We start from the raw sequence: 22,914 nt of genomic DNA, 5'->3' as shown, positions 1-22,914 counted from the left end.
GAGCTTCTATGGTGCAGTCAAAAAAATGACTTTTTTAAAAAAGTCATTTTGTTTAACCAATAGCATAGTTGTTCATGCCATGTCAGCTAGTGTCTTTGTGATGGACCACTGTAACACTTAATTTTACTTTATTATAAATTAGTCCTCATACAAAATATTAATTGATTTATTAACTTATTTTATTTAAAATTTCTAAAAAAACTTATTTTATTCAAAATAAAATCATTTTTTGTTCTTCATCTTTTCAATTTGTTCAACCTTTCTTCACGTGCTGTGCATATAATTCATTTTTCTTCATCTTCTTCCCAAAATGGAAGACATGACCATCACTGACAAAAATCATTCTTAACCCAATTCAAGATCGAAATCGAAATTGAAATCCATTCAAAATCTTGAGTTCCTCATCTCAAAATCGAAATCCATTTGAAATCCAATTCTTCCAATCAAAATTGAAATCATGTTCTTCCTTTCGAATTCTCGCGTGACCGACCCAAGGGTTTCCAAACTTGCTATTGCGCTTACCCAGCCTAGGATTCGTCTATCAGATCCACCAGACATAGTTTCCGTTCCGTAGCCGCCGCTTGCCATTTCTCAAAATCACACCAATTTCATTTCTCCGAAACCCTTTCTTCAAGAGTTAGGGTTTTTCCATTTCGAGCAACAATGGCGAGAGTTCGAAAAAATCCTCAACCCGAAGATGATGAACAAGGTTCAAGAATCTTCACATTGCGTTTCTCTATCTTCACACATTTCGAATTTGTCAATTATTATCGATTTTTTTTTGAGCTAATTTCATTTCCAGGTTTTGATTTGCGTTTTTTGTTTGTTTTTGTTTTTCAGAGACAATCCGAAGGAAAGGGAAGAGGAAATTAGCTTCTACTGTTGATGACGATGGCTACATGATCACGAGGTATTAACTAGATCTTCTTCTCAATTTGATTGTCCAATTGCTCTAATCTCATTTAGTTTTTTCATTGATTAATAATTTATTTGGTTATATTTAATTCAAGGTTGATTGGTATCCATGGGGTGAAGAAGCTTTCGCCGAAGCTCGCCGCAGAGATTCTCTTTTCGTTGTAGTGGTGATGATGGGTAAGTGCTTTTCGTATCATTCACTCCTCCCTTGTTCCCAAATTGTTCTCAAATCACAAAGATTGAGATGAGGTTCAGTTTGTTCATTCTAGTTTGTTTGTTCCTTCAGTTAGTTAATTTTTTTTGTGTATATTTTTTGGGGTTTTAAAAGGTTTTACATCTTAATTTTGCTGCTGAGGAATGTTGTAACTGCATTTGATTTACAAGTCAGTTTTGCGATGTCAAACCTTTGTTTATCTTTGTTATGTTTTTGAATTTTTGTTCGTAATATCTGTCCTTGATTGTGTTTGTGGTTCTGAGCATATTTGATAGTTGATAGTGCCTGCAATTTTGCCTGGTAAGATTGGCTTTATGCATCTGTTTGGTTTAGCCTGTTTTAGCTGTCTTGACATAGTTGATTACTGATTTCCAGAGTGTATGCCTAATTCATGTGCCACAGAATTTCTGCTTCTAATAAATACTACTGCATTTGCTGTAGCCAAACTAAAAATGTAATTCTCTTGGGGTTGCATTATCAATAGAAGCACCTGACAATCACTTATGTGTATGCATCAATTGCTTCTGTTCTTGATCTAGGTTAATTTTGTGGACAATCACTTCTGTGTATGCATCCCTAATTTGTAAAATTAAAAATACTATTTAATTTGCCTATCATTGAAACACATAATTGCAAGTCAAGATAAGATTAAGGTGTACCTTGGAGGGTTGTTTCTGTTGCTAAAATTCTCATACTCTTGATCAAAATATGGCCAACAAACTGCAGCCATTCTAAACAGGTTACAAGAGCATAACTTGCTTCTGTCATTAGATAGGGAGTTTATCTTGTCATTAGGAGTTTATTGGTTTTGGTTTTTGGTGTTCCGTATATATGCGGCACCATTTTTGTAGTTTCAGTTTTCGTCCTTTCCTTGCGGCTTGCGGGGTTGGCACTAATAAATTTTGCCGATTCAAAAAAAAAAAATCTTTTTGTGAAACCCAAAAATCCTTGACACTACCATTATATATGACAGTGATATTTCTTTTTAATTTCAAGAATTGCATGTTATATATATATATATATATATATATATATATATATATATATTTTGCTGGGTTTGTTAATGATTCAGTTCATTTGCAGGGTCGAACTGATTCATGTTTCAGTTTGTTACTCATTCATTCATGTCCATGACTCGCTTTCCAGTTTTATTATCGCGTGTTGGTGTTGGCTGCTCGCAACTGCTCTCAGATATGCAGGCTTTCAAGGTCAGGCTCTTGATATGGAAAGTGCTCCTGGTTTCTAAAAATGAAGTTATACGTTGTTTGAAGAGGGTGTTGTCAGAGGGATAACTGTCATGGATCTTCTAATAATAATTCTGACCTCATTCTATCTGCAAACAGTTGCTCAAAGACCAACATGTTTGTTTGGTCCTTGCTATCTCGTTTTTCAATGTATTTTCAGCTATCCTAGATCTCCTTATTAGCCCCCCCAATACATCTTTCTTCTCAAGCAGTTTGATTTTAGTCATACCTCTTAATATAAATAAATTAACTACAATTTTGGTTCCTAATACCAAGTGAACTTAAATGTTTTATGCTGCATTGAGAACGCGTTCTATAAGCTTTTATTTACCCGAGACACTGGTCATTCTGTGCGATAAAATGTTGATGCTATTTCCTTAAGATTTATACATGTCTATGCTTTATGCTTACAGGATTCCATCCAAGGGTGTGTTTATATTTGGCGTTAAAACTTGCCGTCATTTAATTGTGAGACCTTTCTTTAGTTGAAACCTTCTTTCACGTGAAACATTTCGGACTTTTAGAGGGATTGTTCTATTCAATTTCCTCTTTCTTTAATGGCATCAGTAGCAACGGTTGTTCTGTTTATCATCTGATTCACTATTATTTTGATCATCAGGTTTAGGTTGTTTTTCTTATTGTCTGAGTTGCATCAAAGTTGCATTAGAGAACATGCCTAATTTTTGTCTCTTGAAGTAGGGGTCGGTGTTAATAGGTGCTATAGAGGTCTCTTTCAATTGGTGAGTGTTCCTTGTATGGGAAGAGAAGAATAGAAATGCAGTTATGAAAAGAACCATTTTGTCAATTGGATTCTAATACATGGCTTTTTTTTTCCTTGCAATATTTAATAGAAAAGTGTTTTTGAGTGCAATGGCTCTTAACGAATCAATCTCGTAAATCTCGTAAATCTCGTAATGTTCTTACCGAACACCTATCTCACCAATTAACGTATTAGGTACTAAAATAAAATTCCTTCCTTCTTTTTAGCCATAGATATCTCATGTTTAAACTAAAACATTTATGTGCTTATTAATCCTCTGCAGGATCTGGTATAGCTTTTCATGGTGTTTTCCTATTTTCCAGAATGAATAGAATTAAGCCAAAGACAGCCTAATGTTCAGGTATTCATTATTTGTTCACTGCAATTACACGCCACAAGCACAAACTACATTAGGATTATATGTTGTCATGATATATGCTGTAAAAACTATACATGATGTATGCTGTCATTGTCTTATTCAATGTTTTAGTGTAAAAAAAACTGATATTGACGTCGAAATATAGGGAAAACAATTCAAACAAAAAGTCAATCCAAAATTAGGGTTATCCAAACATAGTCTAGATTCTCTATCCATCAACCTATCCAATAGAAATCATAATTATCAATGTAAAAACAAAACATGCAGAAATTGTAAAATTGTCTCAAAGTAGATAGAAACAAAACATGCTGAAATTGTAAAATTGTCTCAAAGTAGATAGAAACAAAACATGCAGAAATTTTAAAATTGTCTTGAAGTAGACAGCATTCAAACTTTCACTTTCACCAAAGCTTTCCTTTTCTTTTCCTGAGCACTCCAATAATTTGCAGCCCTGGGCAATACCTCATACTTGTACAACGTATTGTTACTAGAATTGACCAAATGAAGTGCAAGTTTCATCCTAGTGGCTGTGACAACCTGAAAAAATAGTAAGAATTATAAATTCTTCCATGCTAGTTATAAAGGATAACTTGTGAAAGTAATTAAGATAGTGACATGGAATAAACTTACATTGATATTCTGATAATCACTTTTCAATGCACATTCAGTCATCCATTTAGCAACCCACACTCCACAATCATTCCTGTGGAAAATAGTAGTACATTAGTGACTCTGACAACAACCATAGATTAAAAATAGAAATATACAAAGTATAATGAATGAGAAATACGATCCAGTGCGTTGTGTTGGAAGGGATCTAGGTTGAATTGTACAAAAGTTTGATATTGAATTGGGTGAATCCACATTATCAACAGGAGAATCAATACTCAAAATTTCCTCAATAAAAATACCCTGCAATAAGTTACAAACCTTAGTAACATAAGCATAATAATAAGTTATAAAGTAACAAACATGTAGGATACAAACCAGCTTCAAAACATCCCGACGTCTTATGTAATTTCTTTCCGGACAAGGCAAAGAGTCTAACACCACCAATTTTCTTTCTATAAAGTCGACGACCATGAGATACCAGTGCATCCCTTGATCGTTAACAGGAATGAAAATCTGAAAGAAAGAAAAAAATAAAAATAATTCATTTGATGCTTTAATTTTGATATGGCAATAATCATACAAACAGAATCAACATAAAACAACCTTGCTAGGAGATTGACCCTGTGGAATGAAATCCTTTTGAAGGATTTTCCGCACTTCTTGCGGAGTGTGTCGACAGCCGAGTGCGTATTGCTGCATAAGTAACACAAACATAATTGATTTTAATAATAGTACAAATAAATAAAAACTTCTAGTAAGATCAGTAGTGGTGAATACCGCAAAAGATGTGGGGAGATACCATACTCCTCTGGTTTTGGTTTTGGATAATGAATCCATCAGCCAGTTTTGGTGCGAAACAACCAAATTAATTACCTGTATAATGTAATATTAAAAATTATGAACATACACCATCATAATACAATGTGATTTTTAAGTAGTTATTATCATATTCAAATTACCTCCTGATCCACAAAAGTCCTTGGCATCAGTGACTTTAGGGTTTTCCTATATCCAGACACATGTTTAGTTGAGCGAATCAGTTCTTCGTCCCTATAATGAAAATTGACAGAACCATCAGCTAAACTAATATAAACAAAACTAAAAAAATGATATTCAAATTGCTTAGGATATGTTTTACCCATTTAAGTCATCATCATCAGGCATAAAAACATACGCAGCTATGTAGGCACAAATAGCATCTAGATTCATTGCTGGTGGTGGTTTGAATGTAAATGGCATCCACTGTCAAACAAGTTTTAACATGTCAAAAATTAGGCAACAGTCAGGTTGAGTTGAAAGTTAATGCTTTAAGGTTGAATGATTACTTACTGAAGGAATTTCAAAAGCAGCAGCATCACCATCATATCCAGTTGGCTGATCTGGATGAAAGTTCAGGAAAAAATCGTTATCATCTTCCTCTTCAGGTTTGCAAAAAAGGTCTTTCCTAACCCGAGTCAGTTCCAAATCAGCCATTTTTCTCTTGCCTTCGCTTTTAGTCTGTGGAGGTGCTGAATTGGTTCCAAGATCAGCATTAAAATTAGTCTTGGAGGCTTTCATTTCGGATTTTGCAACTTTCCTCCGATCAGCCATTTTTCTCTTGCCTTCACTTTTAGTCTGTGGAGGTGTTGAATTGGTTCCAAGATCAGCATTAAAATTAGTCTTGGAGGCTTTCATTTCGGTTTTTGCAACTTTCCTCAAAACTTTTGGCGTTGAAGCCGTAGAATCATAGTTTTGTACCTTTTCATCTTCGCTCTCATCATGGCTACTTTGACAGTTACCAATTAGAACCATAAAAAGGTGTAAGAACTTAACATATCATTTATCAAAAGAAAGTTATAATAACATATTTATTCAAATTCAGCAATCTAACAATAACTTATCATCTTAATATTCAATAAAAAAATGATTATCCAACATATTTAAAATGATTACCTGGATGAAAGGACCACTAATTCAGATTTGAAGTCATGTGAATGATTCTGTGACCCGAATCTCTTGGCTGCGACTTTCTCCATAATAGTAGATAGAAGATATGATGTGCCCTGAAGTTTGTTTTTAGAACTGGTTAGGAATTGTAGAAATGTTTTGCACTGACGCTTTTTTTCTTTTTTTTTTAATTTTGATGCAGGTGTATTTATTCAGAATTACGTTGATGCAAATATTAAGGGATTTGGAGGATATTACCATACGATTTTTTATGCAATTCTGCAAATATTAAGGAGTTTGGAAGATATCATTATGTTTTTACCATACACCGTATTAAATTCTTGATACAATTATGCAAATATTAAGGAATTTGAAAGATATCATTATGTTATTATCATACGACCGTATTAAATTCTTGATGCAATTATGCAAATATTAAGGGATTTGGAAGATATCATTATGTTATTGCCATGTTTTTTTGTCAACGGTTTCATATCATATTTTATGAGTAACCAAAAAAAAAAATCATATTTTCACTCTTGTTTTAATTATTCTTAAATAAAGGTTTGTAAAGAAAAAACTAGGAGGGGAATAATACATTGATCATGACATTCATAGCTTAAAAGAAACTGAATTTAATTAAAAAAAATGGCATTGCTTAGATTCGAACTGACATTCATAACTAAATGCAAATTAATAATTAATAGAATTGAAATAAAAATTACGCAAGTAAATAAATAATAAAAAGAATGGACCTAAAACGAAACAAAAAGAATTTTTTTTAAAATACCTTGAACCCGAAAGGGACAGAAAGGAATAGAAAAAGAAGAAAAACTCGTCAACACAATTTAAACGAGGGAGAAGAGAGGAAAAACACAAGAAGCATCAATTGTGAATTTCGGTGTCCAAAATGCATTGTGTGAGCTCTCTATTTATAGAGAAAATACACAACTAATAAATGAGAAACTTTGCGAGCAAGTAATTCACATTTCAGATCTACTACAAAAATATCTCAATTGCGTACAAAAATATATTAATTCACATTTCAGATCTACTACAAAAATATCTCAATTGCGTACAAAAATATATTATTCAGTACATGAATATGTTATTCAGTACATGAATATGTTATTCAGTACATAAATACATTATTGAGTATTAAAATATATTTTAGATCAAGCACTAAAATACTTTAGATTGTCTACCAAAATATTTCAGATTGTGTTCCAAAATATTTTAGCAAAACTTGGGGACAAAGAAAGCACTTTTTAATAATGATTAAATTAAATAATTAATTTATCATTTCCAAATAAAAATTTATTTAGTGCTTACTTCGTTCGCACAATTATGTACGCCCATTAATTAAAGATACACCTCCACTGTGTAATCTTAGGTAAAAAATATTGGGGTATGACAATGCCCTACGGTAAATGATGAACATTGTCACACGAAACTTCAAGGGTCTCAGGTTAAACCCTAAACCCTAAAGTAGTTTGTTTTTTTTAAGGAAAATACATGTATTCAGTTGATTGGACCAACTTCTAAATAAATGCAATGTTACAATTTTATTCTTTGGTTGGTATCCTTAAATAATACAATACGGTGAATGATGAACATTGTCACACGAAACTTCAAGGGTCTCAGGTTAAACCCTAAACCCTAAAGTAGTTTGTTTTTTTTTTTTTAAGGAAAATACATGTATTCAGTTGATTGGACCAACTTCTAAATAAATGCAATGTTACAATTTTATTCTTTGGTTGGTACCCTTAAATAATACAATACGGTGAATGATGAACATTGTCACACGAAACTTCAAGGGTCTCAGGTTAAACCCTACACCCTAAAGTAGTTTGTTTTTTTTTTTTAAGGAAAATACATGTATTCAGTTGATTGGACCAACTTCTAAATAAATGCAATGTTACAATTTTATTCTTTGGTTGGTATCCTTAAATAATACAATACGGTGAATGATGAACATTGTCACACGAAACTTCAAGGGTCTCAGGTTAAACCCTAAACCCTAAAGTAGTTTGTTTTTTTTTTTTTAAGGAAAATACATGTATTCAGTTGATTGGACCAACTTCTAAATAAATGCAATGTTACAATTTTATTCTTTGGTTGGTACCCTTAAATAATACAATACGGTGAATGATGAACATTGTCACACGAAACTTCAAGGGTCTCAGGTTAAACCCTAAACCCTAAACCCTAAAGTAGTTTGTTTTTTTTAAGGAAAATACATGTATTCAGTTGATTGGACCAACTTCTAAATAAATGCAATGTTACAATTTTATTCTTTGGTTGGTACCCTTAAATAATACAATACGGTGAATGATGAACATTGTCACACGAAACTTCAAGGGTCTCAGGTTAAACCCTAAACCCTAAAGTAGTTTGTTTTTTTTTTTTAAGGAAAATACATGTATTCAGTTGATTGGACCAACTTCTAAATAAATGAAATGTTACAATTTTATTCTTTGGTTGGTACCCTTAAATAATACAATACGGTGAATGATGAACATTGTCACACGAAACTTCAAGGGTCTCAGGTTAAACCCTACACCCTAAAGTAGTTTGTTTTTTTTTTTTTTAAGGAAAATACATGTATTCAGTTGATTGGACCAACTTCTAAATAAATGCAATGTTACAATTTTATTCTTTGGTTGGTACCCTTAAATAATACAATACGGTGAATGATGAACATTGTCACACGAAACTTCAAGGGTCTCAGGTTAAACCCTAAACCCTAAAGTAGTTTGTTTTTTTTAAGGAAAATACATGTATTCAGTTGATTGGACCAACTTCTAAATAAATGCAATGTTACAATTTTATTCTTTGGTTGGTACCCTTAAATAATACAATACGGTGAATGATGAACATTGTCACACGAAACTTCAAGGGTCTCAGGTTAAACCCTAAACCCTAAAGTAGTTTGTTTTTTTTTTTTAAGGAAAATACATGTATTCAGTTGATTGGACCAACTTCTAAATAAATGAAATGTTACAATTTTATTCTTTGGTTGGTACCCTTAAATAATACAATACGGTGAATGATGAACATTGTCACACGAAACTTCAAGGGTCTCAGGTTAAACCCTAAACCCTAAAGTAGTTTGTTTTTTTTAAGGAAAATACATGTATTCAGTTGATTGGACCAACTTCTAAATAAATGCAATGTTACAATTTTATTCTTTGGTTGGTATCCTTAAATAATACAATACGGTGAATGATGAACATTGTCACACGAAACTTCAAGGGTCTCAGGTTAAACCCTAAACCCTAAAGCAGTTTGTTTTTTTTTAAGGAAAATACATGTATTCAGTTGATTGGACCAACTTCTAAATAAATGCAATGTTACAATTTTATTCTTTGGTTGGTATCCTTAAATAATACAATACGGTGAATGATGAACATTGTCACACGAAACTTCAAGGGTCTCAGGTTAAACCCTAAACCCTAAAGTAGTTTGTTTTTTTAAGGAAAATACATGTATTCAGTTGATTGGACCAACTTCTAAATAAATGCAATGTTACAATTTAATTCTTTAGTGTTTTTTTTTGACAAAATTTTATTCTTTAGTTGATATCCTTTATTTGCTTTATTAATATTTTTCAATAACAATTTTTTGTCATGTGCTTTATTTTAAATTAATTTTTCAATTAAATGTCTTTTAATTGATTGAGTTTTTTGTTCTTCTCACATTGCTCTTTTTTGTTTTCACGCTAAAAAAAACTCCTTCAAAAATAAATGCAATTTTTATTCCAAGGAAAGGATATTTTCATTCCTTCAAATAAATGCAATTTTTGTGGTCAAATAAAAATATATGCCATTATTTTTAGCGTAGAAAAAAAAAAGTTGTGATCAAATAAAAAACTTTGATGCTTATTTTACCATAGCGGTTTTAAAATTTAAAGTGTTAAATTAGTTTAAGTATATAGTATGTGTGATTTTTTTTTTGAAGGTATAGAAATATTCTTTCCTTGGAATAAAAATTGCATATATTTTGAAGGATTATTTTTCTAGCGTGAAAACAAAAAAAAAACAATGGGAGAAGGAAAAAAATCAATAAATTAAAAGACATTTATTGTTTTCATATTTTATGGTGATAAGTGTTGACTACCATATCAATTAATCTAGACCATTAATCAACATTGGAATTAAAGGTCAAGATTTGGAGTAAGTTATTACACTTAGTCTTGGAGTCAAAATATCCCCCTCTTAACATTAAAATATCTTCTTTTTATAGATTGTTTATAAAAATGAACAGTAGATATGTAAAAAAAAAAAAAATTGAATTTTGGTAGACAAATTTACATTGAGGTAGAAATTGTAAAATGATTACATTAAATTTTAGTCATCGAAATTTTACTGTGACATGTCTATAATAAAAAAATTGATTTAAAAATTCATTCTTTTTTATTGTGGCATTAGTTAGGCATATGTACGGTTACGCCTAACAAAAACAATTAATAACATGTTAATGTGATTTTATTCGGCACATGTCAATATATGATTCTCTTTCTATAAATAAAAAATACTGTGATGTTTTTGCTAAAAAACGGACGCGTGGTTGATGATTATAGAAATCAATTAAACTTCTTAAATTATTTCCTTTTGCTACATTTGGATTCTCACCATGAAATAATTCATAACACCAAACTTGAAAATTTGCGTGATTAGAAAATTCAAAATATTCATTTATAGAAATTTCCATAACTAATGAATTAGTCTATTTTAATTTATTCTACGTATACTTGCAATAAATAATTTGATGGTGCAGTGGTCTGGGTTCCTTTCTTTAATCTCACTTACATTTACATGGTTCAATTTATTTATTTTTTCAAATTCAAAATTTTCTTTTTATAATAGTGAACCTCCTATGAAAAACGGTTTTCAATGGTAATAAATGGCATAAAAATGCTATTAAAATGTATTAATAGCGTATTAAAGACTCGTAATTGAACCAAGTATTGTGGCTACCATATGGGTTACAATTTAGATGGAAAATAAACTCAATCTACCCTGCCATGGTGATGTTGATAACATATGACAATATAAGTAACACTCAAACGGAACCATTCAGTTTCATAAGTTAAATAAAAAGTCAATTCAGCACCAAATCTTCAATTGCAACCCTATGTGATCAAACATCCAAACACAACGACTGAAGTACAAACAAATAAAATGCTACATAAATTGTATCCAAAAAAAAAGTTCTCTGATATTTTAATTTGCATTTTACAAATTAAAATATGATAGAACTTCTTGTTCAAAAACAGAGAGAACTTTCCCTATTGAGTCTTAAATTAGCTAGCCAGCTTCAATCAGTTTGAGCAGAGTAGAAACAAGACTGCGATGACTGTTGTTGTCCAAAACCAGCAACATTCATGACTTGTGCCAAGAGCCCAACACAGGAAGTTGATGATTCACCACCATGAAGTCCATAATTGGGGTAAATTGCTTGCATTTCCATTGGAAATTTACCAGGTTGCAACACATTCACAGGAGGTTGAACTACATTTGTAACTGGCAAATCAGCTGTCTCCGGAATCTCTGGAATTTTTGTTGCCTCTTTACATTTCTTTTGCTTGCTTGTGCTAGCATTGCCATTAGGTTTTCTTTTCTTTTTCTGTGAATGACATATAAGTTAATACACTAATTGTTGTGATCTAATATTGTTGCATAAAAGGCATAACAAACAAATATACCTTCTCTTTTTGGCGTAAAGAATCATCAATAGAGATAGAGACCAATTCTTCATTATATTGAAGTTCAGCGTTGTGCGTATCCTGCAAAAAAAAAAAAAAAATTGCTCAAGTATTTTATCATGCACATTATAATTCTTAATTCATGGACATATTATTCATCAGATCATATATAGATAAATTACCAAACAATGCCTTGCGGTATGACTTGTACTTTTGCATCTTGAACAGTGTCTGACACTTTTTGTTGCGTTCTTCTTCTTCTTTGGAGCACCTTTGCTCTTCACAGTGACCGGATCACCTACCTGATAACTTTTAGACTGAGTAGAGTCTTCAACATCACAATACTTTTTTTGAAGATTCAAAATTTCATCCATTATGTCCCTAAAAACACCATTCTTTTTTGAGGCTTCTTTACAGAATGTAGTAAAAGCAGAACAGTAAGCACCAAATCGAGCAAGTTCAATCATATTAGCATCTATTTCCCCATTGGAATCGCTGTTCAGAAACACACCTTTTGCGTTCTTTGTCCAACGTGTCATAACCAAACATTCTGGTATGTGATCAATGTCCTCTTCCTTCATCACAAAAAAGACATGACAACATGGAATCCCACGTGACTCGAATAGTCTACACGAACACTGAAATTCTAAACTTGTAGCATTGTATACAACGTCTCTTTCAAAGCCTTTCTCACGATATTTTCCCAATGTATAAACCATGGTATCCCCCACACATTTTTTGTCCTCGAGACGTATTGCACCAGCATCCATAATTTCATCTTTAACTTCTTTAAAGATCTCTGCTGTGTAAATTCTGGCAGCATCACTCTCAATCAAACGCAGGTGAGTTGACAACACAGGTTCCGTGAATTTTGATTTAAAGTCAGCAACAAGCTCATTGTTTCTGTAACCTCCCAAAACCTGTTCAAAATTATGCATAAATTCAAAAATTTTGCCTTTGGCTCTAGAATATGTCTTGACAATTGCATTGATAGCTTCACATTGAGATGTGGTTCTAATACGTCCAAAGAACTTATCACGTAAATATGCGGTTGCCCACAGTGACTTGTTCGCATATGTCTTGATAACCCAAGCATTTCCTTCAAGTTCATTCTTCTGAATTAACTCTAACCAAAACTCCTCAAATTGCTCCGGTGTAAAATTTGAGTACATTGCTTTTCTAAACCCCTCCAGAAATGGTGTTTTCTTTATATTTTCTTGCGCATTCTTGTGTAAATGCCAGGCACATAAGCGATGAGATGCATCAGGGAATACCTGTTTAATAGCTTCCCTCATTGATCCATCTCCATCTGTTACCACTGCTTTTGGGAACTTACTTTCCATACATTCTAAAAAACGGTTCAAGACCCACTTATATGACTCGATTGTTTCGTCCTCCAACAACGCAACACCAAATATAATGGTCTGTGAATGGTGGTTACACCCAGAAAATATACACAACGGATAATTGTATTTGTTCTTCTTGTACGTTGTGTCAAACGCCAAAACGTCGCCAAAACAAAAATAATCAGACCTACTACTCCCATCAGCCCAAAACAGTCTTTTCATTCTTCCATCATTGTTGACATCGTATTCAGCATATAACATTGGATCGGTGGAAGACTTCACATTAAGATACTTTAGAGCAGCAGCAACATCACCGTCTTTAATGACATCGCGCATCTTTTTATCAAAATAGTTATACAGATCTTTCTTAGTAAAACCTACATCAGTATATCCACCCTTCTGAGCAACCATATATCCCATTATATGACAGGTTTTGATTCCATGTGATTGAAGAGCATCAAGTTGGGCCCTATCTGCTTCAGAAATTTTACGATACAGTGGGTGCAAGTGTGTAAATTTACGTGGGGTTACTTCATGGTTATGCCCCTCTACAAAACTAGACACTACATATCTCCCTTGTTTAGCTTTGTAATGCACACGAAGCCTTGCTTCGCAATTTGTTCGGGTGATACGTCTATGATCTCTTTTCCTATCATTCCTAGATAAGTGCTTCTTGTCTCTTAACCCATTCTTGTTGCACACAAACTGCCTCATTGTAATTATTCCACTACTATTGCGCCTAACATCACCTTTCCTAATGGAAAAACCTTTGCATTTTCCATAACGATAATAAAATTCATACGCTTCATCAACAGTACCAAATTCAAGTTTAAGAATTTCATCAGAGGCAATGGAATTTACATTCACAAACCTGTCACTTGCTAATGCATCGCTGATTGAACCCTCTTGTTGAACTGATTCATCATGAACATCATCATCAGCATTACCATCAACATCATCTTCAGCATCAGACGAACTATGATGTTCTTCATCATCTATTAAATCATCTGTGTATTCTTCTTCACTGGAATCGGAGTCCAAACAGTCTTTGTGGTGTTCCATGACAACCCTAAAATAGCCAATATATTATTGCAACCAAAACCAACTTTGACCAACTTAGATAACAACAAAAACATAAAGAATGCTAAATAATCTATAATTATATACTTAATCATAATAACATGCTTTCTAGTTTCTTCATATTTCTAAAGAGGAGAGGTGGTGCTAAAAATGGAGAAGAGACGGTGAAAGGAGTGAAGCCAAGCAGTGGCAGCAACTTTGGTGAGGTGAAGAAGAACTCAGCTTCAAGTTCAAAAGTGGTTGTTTTCTATGATTTCATGGCTGAGAAGAAGAACAATATTGATGCATCCTCCTCCTCAATCACAAATGAATCACTCCCATCCTCTCTTGGAAATGTTTAATCCACCCCCTCCCCTTCCTATGTCTATGTCTATGTAAGTAGTAATTATCTCAAATGTCCCAAAATGAGGTTGGCATTAAGAGTAGTCTAGTCTAATCGGAGCTCTCAATTGAAGAGTATGTATCTTAGTATTTTCAGTTTCAAGAATGTAATCTAAGGGGGTGTGTATTTGATTGAGATTTTAAAAGATTATTTTGGCAAACAAAATCCTGCAGATTTTAAAAGACTTTGTGAGATTATATTGATTTTATAGGATTTTAAACTACTTTTTTAAATGACTTTTTACAATCAGGATTTTGAGCTCAAGATTTTAATGGATTTATAACAGATTTGCAAAGATTTCAATAGACTTTATGGACTTATAAGATTTGAGAGGATCACATGACTAATAATAGCTATAATAATAACCTGTTACTAATAATAATAACAAAAGATTGCACAGTAGTGTAAGTTGTACTAAGAACAACAAAATAATCTAAAAAAAACACAAATAACGACAAATTAGAAGAAAAAAACTGACTTAAAAGAAACATTCGACAATGAGAAGCAACAAGGTAAAAGTTTCAAAAGAATGATGTATTGAACAAGGAAGAATAACAGGGAGGGCTTATGAATAATAACAAGAAGAAAAGGGTATGAGTGTGGGACAAGAACAAAACAAGAATAACAGGGAAGGCTTATGAATAATAACAAAACAAGAAAATTCTATATTTTCCCCTCCTTTTAAGAGATTCTCTTAAGTGTATGTATGTTTGGTATCATTGTGGTGTGTCACAATCATGGTGATCCATCGTGATTTTTCAAAAAATACACTTATAACTTCTGCAAAATCAATTAAAATGAGTCACCGTGATTCTAGCATAACGTCTGCAAAATCAAAATCAATTAAAATGGGCAATGCAAGGGTTCACTTTTTACCTAAAAGAGTACATGCTGCAGAACTTGCATTATAGATTTTTGATATCTCAAAATCATTGTAAAAGCATTATAGAACTTGCTGCTTATGGATTACTGCTAGTGTTTTGATATCTCAAAATAATTGTAAAAGCAACAAAAAAGGCTTTGACTAATTAATTCATAAACAGAAAGCTACAGTTCGGATTCAAACATGACAAAAAAGTAATGTCTTTTGGAACTCAAAACACATATATTTATTCACTTCCGATCGGCCACACAAAATTAGTAACAATTTCGGACCACAAAAATAATCTCCAATTGGATGGATAATCACAAAATCCTAAATTTTGGACACATCAAAACCCTAACAATGGTTTCACAACCCTATTATATTACTCATAATCCCAATTTCATAATCAATCAACCAATTAAACACTATTAGATTCATATAAAAGAATCCAAAAACAAAAAACCCTAATTAAAAAAAAGGAGATTCGTTCATTCAGATTGTTCTGTCGAGTGTTAGAAAACGAACCTGAGGCTTGGAGAGCCAGGTGGCGGACGGAGGATGGCGGTGGTCGCACAAACTAGATAGAGATTAAAAAAACAAGCGTGCGCCACAGAGAAAGGGAGGAAGATATCGATCTGAAATTTTGGAGAGAAAGGGAGGAAGAAATCTGGAATTTTGATGAAGCTGAATCTGTGCGATGGTGAAGATGCATGAATTGGTCGTATCTATAAGTTTAATACGATGGTGAAGATATGTATGTATAAGCTGAATCTGAAACACTACAAGTTTTAAGAATAAAAAGTAAAAAATAATAAAAAAAATGTTTAATTTTGATTTAATCAAGGACACAATTGCAATATGTAAAAATATAGTGGTGCACCATATGAGCAAACGTAGGATGCGTAGTAAAATTTGATGTGGCATGCATTAAATACACAAATGCATTATGATTGGCTATTCTAATGACTTCACCAGAAAAGTCATTTTAACGACTTCACCGTAGAATTTTCCCTATAATTATTGGGTTGTTGACATTCACAAGGATGATTTGCTCAAATGTAATCTGTTTTGCATAACCTGATCCACCCTGCAAAAAAAATTGACGATCGAATTGGAACTAATATGGTTTGCAATAATATTTTCAATCATTATAGCCTAAAGTTTCAATCATGCCAATTACCAAAAATAACAATTCAATGTGTTTCTTTATACATCAAGATCAATAAAGATGAATATGAGAAGGGGTTGAAGAATGCAAGAAACACCTCGACGAATGTCTTGCATTTGCAGGAATGGGATAAACCAAAAAGTATTTTTTATATGAGTAGGTTAGTATATTTTATGATTAGCTACCTCAATAATATATATAGTTATAAAAAATGAATTATTTGTCAAAAACTAGTAAAAATAAGAAAGTCAAAAGACATTATCTTGTTTGATAGATGTATTATGTATTATTTTGACACTTCTAAAAGTTTAAATAACTTCCTAAAAAAAATAGTTTAAACAACTGCGAACAAAGTTTTATTAACATTAAAAATTGTCGAAACAACACTCACTATATGTTTCATTTTATTTATTTATATTTGGCCCCTTCGCAAAAGAATGGTTAGCTTCGCCGCTGCCAATAACGGTGTGTGCCTTGTAGAAGAAGCTTTCCATTCTTTTGAAAGATATAGGAAATTGGAAGCTAATCTCTCTATGAACGGGTTTATTTGAGTTTCAGTTTTCATCGATTGATGACATGCAAAGAGTGTGGTCCATCGGAACGTACAATTTGAAGCTTGGAGCAAACTCATGCCCTAGTCTGGATTAGATTGATGGACTTGACACGTAAATATTGGTGTCCAGGAAGGCTCTTTGAAATTGCCTCAGGTGTTTGTACACCCTTAACTCTTGATGAAGCTACCAAGAATCGAGTTCGGGGACTACACTTAGATCTTGGTGTATATTGACCTATGAAGTACAAACACTTATGTGATTTTCTCAAATTACATTGACTTATCGAGAAAAGGTGTTTGATGAGATTTTGATCGAATGGGATAGATACATTTTGGTCGAATAGGATAGATACATATATGTCGAGGTTCTTTGCGAAAAAATATCCAATGCTTTCCCTATCAATGCAATTAAAATTTATGATGAAGTTAAGGACCAATGGATAGACAAACCTAAAGGTGATAAAGGTAAAACTCCACATCATATCAAAAAATTCAAGGTTAATGATCAGCCTAATCTGAGAGAGATGATAAAGGAAAGAAACCACAAAAGTTCAATCCAACTAAGGCTTGTACAAGGAAAGATAATGTTCAAATTACTGAATATGCCTTGCAGAACAAGCCATTATTGATCAAGGGTATTACTGTTGCATGTTTGGAATTTATTAATTTATTGTGTCTGCAAATATTTATTATCTTTCATGTGGAAGTATTGACAATAGAAAAAACCTTACGGTAATATGAGATAGGTCTTACTCTCACTTATCAAGTTTACAAAAAAAAAAAAAAAAAAAAAAAAAAAAAAAACTTACAATAATATTTGTCTATACAATTATAATTAGTAAAGTATATGTGAAAAACCATTACTTCTCACGCATACATGATACATATATTACAGGTAGTATTGAATATGTTTATTAATTTTTTTTTTTGAAGAAAAATATGTTTATTAATAAAGATGACACTTTAAAATCCATATTTTTTTACGAAATATAAACATATTTAATCTTGTTAGATATACTCACAGGAATTGTCTTGATTCGTGCTCCATTTTGAGTTGCATTGAATGTGCAATTCCGCACATGAATATCAGAAACTTTATCCTCAGATCCGTTTTTACCAAGGCTTCCAACACTGATTATTCATAGGATACATATTTCTATGAGAATCGTGAAAAAATATAAATACATAGTATGAAATTTAACACTACTAACACCCCAAAAGAAATTTGAGGAGGTGGAATTCAAACTTTGGCTACTAGTATATCAAACTAACAATAAATATTTATCTATAAAAAATTATAATAAGGTTATAAATAAGATTTAAATATTAATATATATGAAATTGAACTTTAGAGACACAATTTTATAAACCTTATTCCATGGCCAGGTCCACAAGTAATCCTTGTAGCATTGACAAAAGAGGTACCACCATTGACGGCAATACAATCATCACCTGTTTATTAAAAACAACGTAACTCAAATTAAATTTACGCAATATTTAAATCTTTTAAGCGTAATAATCTTCGGTAAAAAATATTTTTTATCGTTTATTTAGATTGATGTTTAGTTCTACTTTATTTAAAAAAACAAAAAATTCTCTCCTATTTCATAACAAATTATGTTTGACTCTCTTTTTTAATTAAAATGACGTATTTTTTTTTTTTAAGACAAAGTAAAAGTTTAAAATATCTTAAGATAACATAAACATGACGTACCAGATTTTATGTTGGAATCTTGTATCAAAATATTAGTGGATGAAGCAATGTCAAACCCATCAGTATTAGGGCTAGTACCAGGTGAATTAATAGATATATTAGAGAATGTTGCACCATTGCACGAATCAACGGCTACATGGGAACGTGGGCTATTATTGATACTCAGGTTACTAACATTGAGACCCTTGCAGGAATGAAACAACAAAACCTGTAGCATCAAAAAAAAATTAAAAAATAATTTGGTGGTTCAATCACTCTTTTTTTGTTGTTTGTGAGGGGGGTCAATTGTTTAAGATGATACATACCCCAGGTCGATCACAATTGCATTTCCACCAAGTCGAACCATCTCCATCGACTACTCCTCGACCATTACCATCAATTGTGAGTCCGTCTACAGATTGCACGTTAATCCAATATGACTGAGCTTTCCAATTTACCTTAGAAGGTGCAACTATTTTCCCTTCAAACTGCAAAAAAGATAGATGGCAAAAATACAAAACAAATAAAGTTTATTTAAACATGTTAAAAGCCGCAATTAAAAACACAATTAAAACTTATACATATAATTATAAGTTTTTAAATTTGAAGCTGATAGAAGGTATCCAACCTAATAATACATTGACTATTGAACTAGGTCTTAAAAGTGAACGTTAGATATACTAAATACCTTAATAAGAATATTTTTGTTGGTGCAAGGACCGCTAAAACTTAGTTTCGACACCATAAATGTTTTTCTTGCTGGTATAACTAGTGTTGGCATCTCTGCTGCTTTACACGCACTACTCCATGCCCTAACAAATGCCTACAATTCAACATATACATGTAATTAAGAATAATAAGGGGCAGCACGCAATTATAGCCATATATCTATAAAAACCATAATATTCTCATAAAGTGAGTTAAAAAAATATATTTTTAATAGAGTTGTCATTGTTTTAAAATAGCATAATGGCTAGAAATTCAAATTTTTAAGGTAAATAAGTGAGGTGTTAGGGGGTTTGAACTCTAGCATTTGCATATATTATGTAATATCTCTACCAACTAAGTTAAGCTCACAGAAACAAGTTGTGCAAAAAGAAACCATAATATTCTCATAAAGTGCAAGAAGAGAAAAAAATCAAATAATGAAAATGACACAACTTGTTCTCGTAAGCTTAGTTAAGTTGGTGAGGATATTGCATTCAATAGTCATGGTCTATCAAAACCATAAACTTTTCATAAAAATACTGAATTTAAAGATTAAATAATTGAAGCGAAAAGTTTATCATGAAAACTATAGATATTAATTAAAATTATGAAGAAATTTTTTACGAAAACATATACTTTTTTTTAGGAATGAAAACATATACTTGTGAATCATGTAACCAAAAAATAAAATATACTTGTGAATCATCAGTTTTGCCATCACCACGTGCGCCATATTGCATCACATTATAAATGGCATTTTTAGTTTCAACATTCAATCTTGTGGATAGACAAGGTAAAATAAAAGCAAAAATCAAAGCAAAAGTGATGAACCCTTGCATTTTGATTAGATAAGTGAAACTGAAAGAGAAAAAGATTTCGTGTTACTATGATGGTTTGTGAAGAGTAGTGTGGGGTTTAAATAAAAGGGACTATGGTTAAAAACAACAGTAAACGGGCAAATACTTTTTTTTTCCTGACGATGTAAACGGGTAAATACTTTAAATATATCCTAATGACAAAAGCATGAAATATTTGAATTATTATAATTTGGAAATAATTTCAATAAGAAACTAGACCCATTGTTTATGTCCCATATTACATGTATGTAATATTCCGTTTCTATCGTCTTCTTTTGTTATAAAATATTCCGTTTCATATTTGCTTTTGTATTTTCTTTTTCTCGAGAGGATTTGCTTCTATATTTTCAGTCAATATACCCTCAGATATAGAAAACTTTTTTTGTTCTAGAGAGAAATAAATATGAAATTTAAGTGTTTAAGTTTTCCACACAAAAAAAAAAAAAAAATGCGGTCAACGTATGATTTTTGGCTCTATGCCTTTGAAAAAAATATGGTTGAATGAGAGAATCCAACCTAATATATCGCACAAGTTCCTCGATGAAAATTAATCACTATTATACGACGGTGAAAACTTTGCACCAATATCATGGTCACTAAAAATAAAACCAAGCTAGCTTACGGTTGGGATCAGGAAACAAAGAGATTAGTCACTGCAGATAGCCGAGCTTTTATTTTAGCAATGCGCAAACTATGAAAATTATATAAAAAAAATTTGAAATAAAATTAATATAAAATTTTATAATTCCTTTTTTAAGAGGAAATTTTCGAAATTTATTTTTTAAAACATTGATTATGTTATTAACATTTTTTGAAAGGATAAACTTATTAAGATTAAAAACGTCTCCTTCAACATGTTACGATTTTTTTGTGTGTCAATGCTCATGTTTCTAAAAAAAAAAAAAAACCTTAGTAATTCAGAGTTCGAGAGATAAATAATTTACAAAATAACACTAATCAAATCTACACTAAACTTTTCAGTAAACTTTTCAATTGAGTCCTTAAAAAAGAAAACTTTTCAATTTAGTAGTCGGTCACACTTATTTTCTTACCCTTTTTTATTTTTTTGACAAATTCTTACCTCTGCTATAAAGTGTAGTATTGACTGTATTGATGAATGAAAAATATATTTCCATCGAGACTTATATTTTTCAAAAAATATTTTAAAAATATATTGTAAAAAAGTTAATGAAAAATGTCTTTCTAATTTTTATTGTCGAAATATATAGACTTATGTTTAAAAAAGGCTTTAACTCTTCGTCGGATCAAATTGTCCTTCATCGGTAACTGATTGCATAACAAACACCAAACAAGCAAGGAAACCTTTAAAGGGGTTACTTTGTGCCAAATAATATATGTCAAATCGACCATGTTGCTCCATATTTGACAATAGGTGATACATGCTGCTTATTGTGTAACCTTTGCTAGATCAAGATTCTAATCCCATTTTTCTTCCATACCATCATGCGGAAAAGAAAAATGTTAGACAACACCATGGACCCTTTTGAGATAAATAAATAAATAAACAGAATTGAACATACATGACTAACCATTAGCTTTTGTTGCTCCATGGAAAACTTCAACTAGGCTCAATGAAACGCGGTCCAAAGCTGCAGCAGATGTTGAGAAGCTTGACTTAGGTTCAATAGAAAACTTCCTTGTTCAAATGACTACCTCATGATAACATGGCATGCTCATCTCTTTCTATTTTTGTGTATCGTATATAAGTGAGTTTATGTTCTTCTAAGTGTGTTTTCTAATTTCCCTTTATCAATGTTTTGGTAGATTCCTTAAGTGGAGGTGGAGTGATGTGCCATGCATGAAGGTGGGAGTTTGGGTATGGTCACCTTCATCTGATGTGTAGGAATATGAGGGTGAAGAGAACAGGGGTACACCGTAGGGGAGCAAACAAGATCTCCCCTCTGATGCTAGGAAATACCCTTGGATCACTGAGGAATATGGAAGTCATTGAATAAATATATGATTAGATTAGATACACCCTTTAACCCTAAACCCTAAACTCTTGATATTCTTTTTTATGATTGTACTTCTTTATTTTTATTGTTTTTGAAGAAGAGAGGAGTACTCCGTGAATATATAATGATATATTTGAGAGTTGAAATTTTAGGTTTTCTTGGTTGCTATATTTTGTGGATGTAATTGAGATATCTTAAGAAAATGTGGTTAAGTAATTGCTAGTTTTAAACACAAAAGAATAGTACTAAGATATACATTGTGCATATTTACAATGTTGTGATTGCTACATGGAGTAGTGACAGATCAAGATTCATAAGTCACCCTCTCTACACTATCATTAGACATACTTATTTCACACTTTTAATCTTTCATTTGCTTTTTCCAAAAAAACTATACAAGGATAGAAAAAGAGATAGATTGTAAAAAAAAAAAAAAAAGTGCAAGTATAATATGATTATACTAATAAAAGATACAATTTAGATTTCAGTGACTAGTGATTTGGAGGCTTCCATTCACGGAGTCCCTTTG

The 22,914-nt window shown here is 31.9% G+C and overlaps 2 protein-coding genes and 2 long non-coding RNA genes across 7 annotated transcripts; 1 reads left to right on the top strand and 3 right to left on the bottom strand.

Annotated features, from left to right (window-relative positions):
• The first annotated feature begins 3 nt into the window (after nucleotides 1-3).
• Nucleotides 4-6,521, top strand: LOC146896523 (uncharacterized). Of its 4 annotated transcripts, none has more exons than XR_015023051.1 (7): nucleotides 4-709; nucleotides 841-910; nucleotides 1,011-1,092; nucleotides 2,213-2,337; nucleotides 2,787-3,328; nucleotides 3,417-3,494; nucleotides 6,253-6,521. It is a non-coding gene; the product is annotated as an uncharacterized LOC146896523 (long non-coding RNA). The 4 variants fall into 4 exon arrangements; XR_015023050.1 differs by having other exon boundaries at nucleotides 2,213-2,841; nucleotides 2,993-3,328; XR_015023049.1 differs by having other exon boundaries at nucleotides 2,213-3,113; nucleotides 3,225-3,328.
• Nucleotides 6,522-11,108: 4,587 nt separating this feature from the next.
• On the bottom strand, nucleotides 11,109-16,197 carry LOC146896522 (protein FAR1-RELATED SEQUENCE 5-like). The gene is made up of 4 exons (XM_085736129.1): nucleotides 15,956-16,197; nucleotides 11,940-14,172; nucleotides 11,758-11,838; nucleotides 11,109-11,678 (listed from the first exon to the last, which is right to left on the bottom strand). Exons 2-4 carry the CDS (start codon nucleotides 14,163-14,165, stop codon nucleotides 11,370-11,372), a joined length of 2,616 nt encoding a protein of 871 aa, XP_085592255.1. The 5' UTR covers nucleotides 14,166-14,172; nucleotides 15,956-16,197; the 3' UTR covers nucleotides 11,109-11,369.
• A 132-nt stretch (nucleotides 16,198-16,329) lies between these two features.
• Nucleotides 16,330-20,391, bottom strand: LOC146896521 (putative polygalacturonase At3g15720). Its single transcript, XM_085733426.1, has 7 exons — nucleotides 20,248-20,391; nucleotides 19,533-19,667; nucleotides 19,171-19,332; nucleotides 18,866-19,073; nucleotides 18,522-18,603; nucleotides 18,174-18,282; nucleotides 16,330-16,517 (listed from the first exon to the last, which is right to left on the bottom strand). The coding sequence occupies exons 1-7, from the start codon at nucleotides 20,389-20,391 to the stop codon at nucleotides 16,425-16,427; spliced, it is 933 nt and encodes a 310-aa protein (XP_085589552.1). The 3' UTR covers nucleotides 16,330-16,424.
• A 1,266-nt stretch (nucleotides 20,392-21,657) lies between these two features.
• Nucleotides 21,658-22,810, bottom strand: LOC146896520 (uncharacterized). The gene is made up of 2 exons (XR_015023047.1): nucleotides 21,960-22,810; nucleotides 21,658-21,860 (listed from the first exon to the last, which is right to left on the bottom strand). It is a non-coding gene; the product is annotated as an uncharacterized LOC146896520 (long non-coding RNA).
• Between the last annotated feature and the right edge of the window lie 104 nt (nucleotides 22,811-22,914).

Source organism: Medicago sativa, chromosome 8 (genome assembly GCF_051527215.1).
Source record: "Medicago sativa cultivar Bolivia chromosome 8, Bolivia_mono, whole genome shotgun sequence".
NCBI lineage: Eukaryota > Viridiplantae > Streptophyta > Magnoliopsida > Fabales > Fabaceae > Medicago > Medicago sativa.
Note: the sequence above shows the minus strand (reverse complement) of the source record. Positions and strands in the feature narration are given on the sequence as shown.

Coding starts and splice junctions, on each gene's coding strand:
- LOC146896522 (XM_085736129.1), bottom strand. CDS start 14,165: ATGGAACACCACAAAGACTGTTTGGACTCCGATTCCAGTGAAGAAGAA. Junction 11,839..11,939: donor ATACCGCAAGGCATTGTTTG/GTAATTTATCTA, acceptor TTTTTTTTGCAG/GATACGCACAACGCTGAACT. Junction 11,679..11,757: donor CTTTACGCCAAAAAGAGAAG/GTATATTTGTTT, acceptor TGTCATTCACAG/AAAAAGAAAAGAAAACCTAA.
- LOC146896521 (XM_085733426.1), bottom strand. CDS start 20,391: ATGCAAGGGTTCATCACTTTTGCTTTGATTTTTGCTTTTATTTTACCT. Junction 19,668..20,247: donor GCAAAACTGATGATTCACAA/GTATATTTTATT, acceptor GTTGAATTGTAG/GCATTTGTTAGGGCATGGAG. Junction 18,283..18,521: donor GGACCTGGCCATGGAATAAG/GTTTATAAAATT, acceptor ATGAATAATCAG/TGTTGGAAGCCTTGGTAAAA.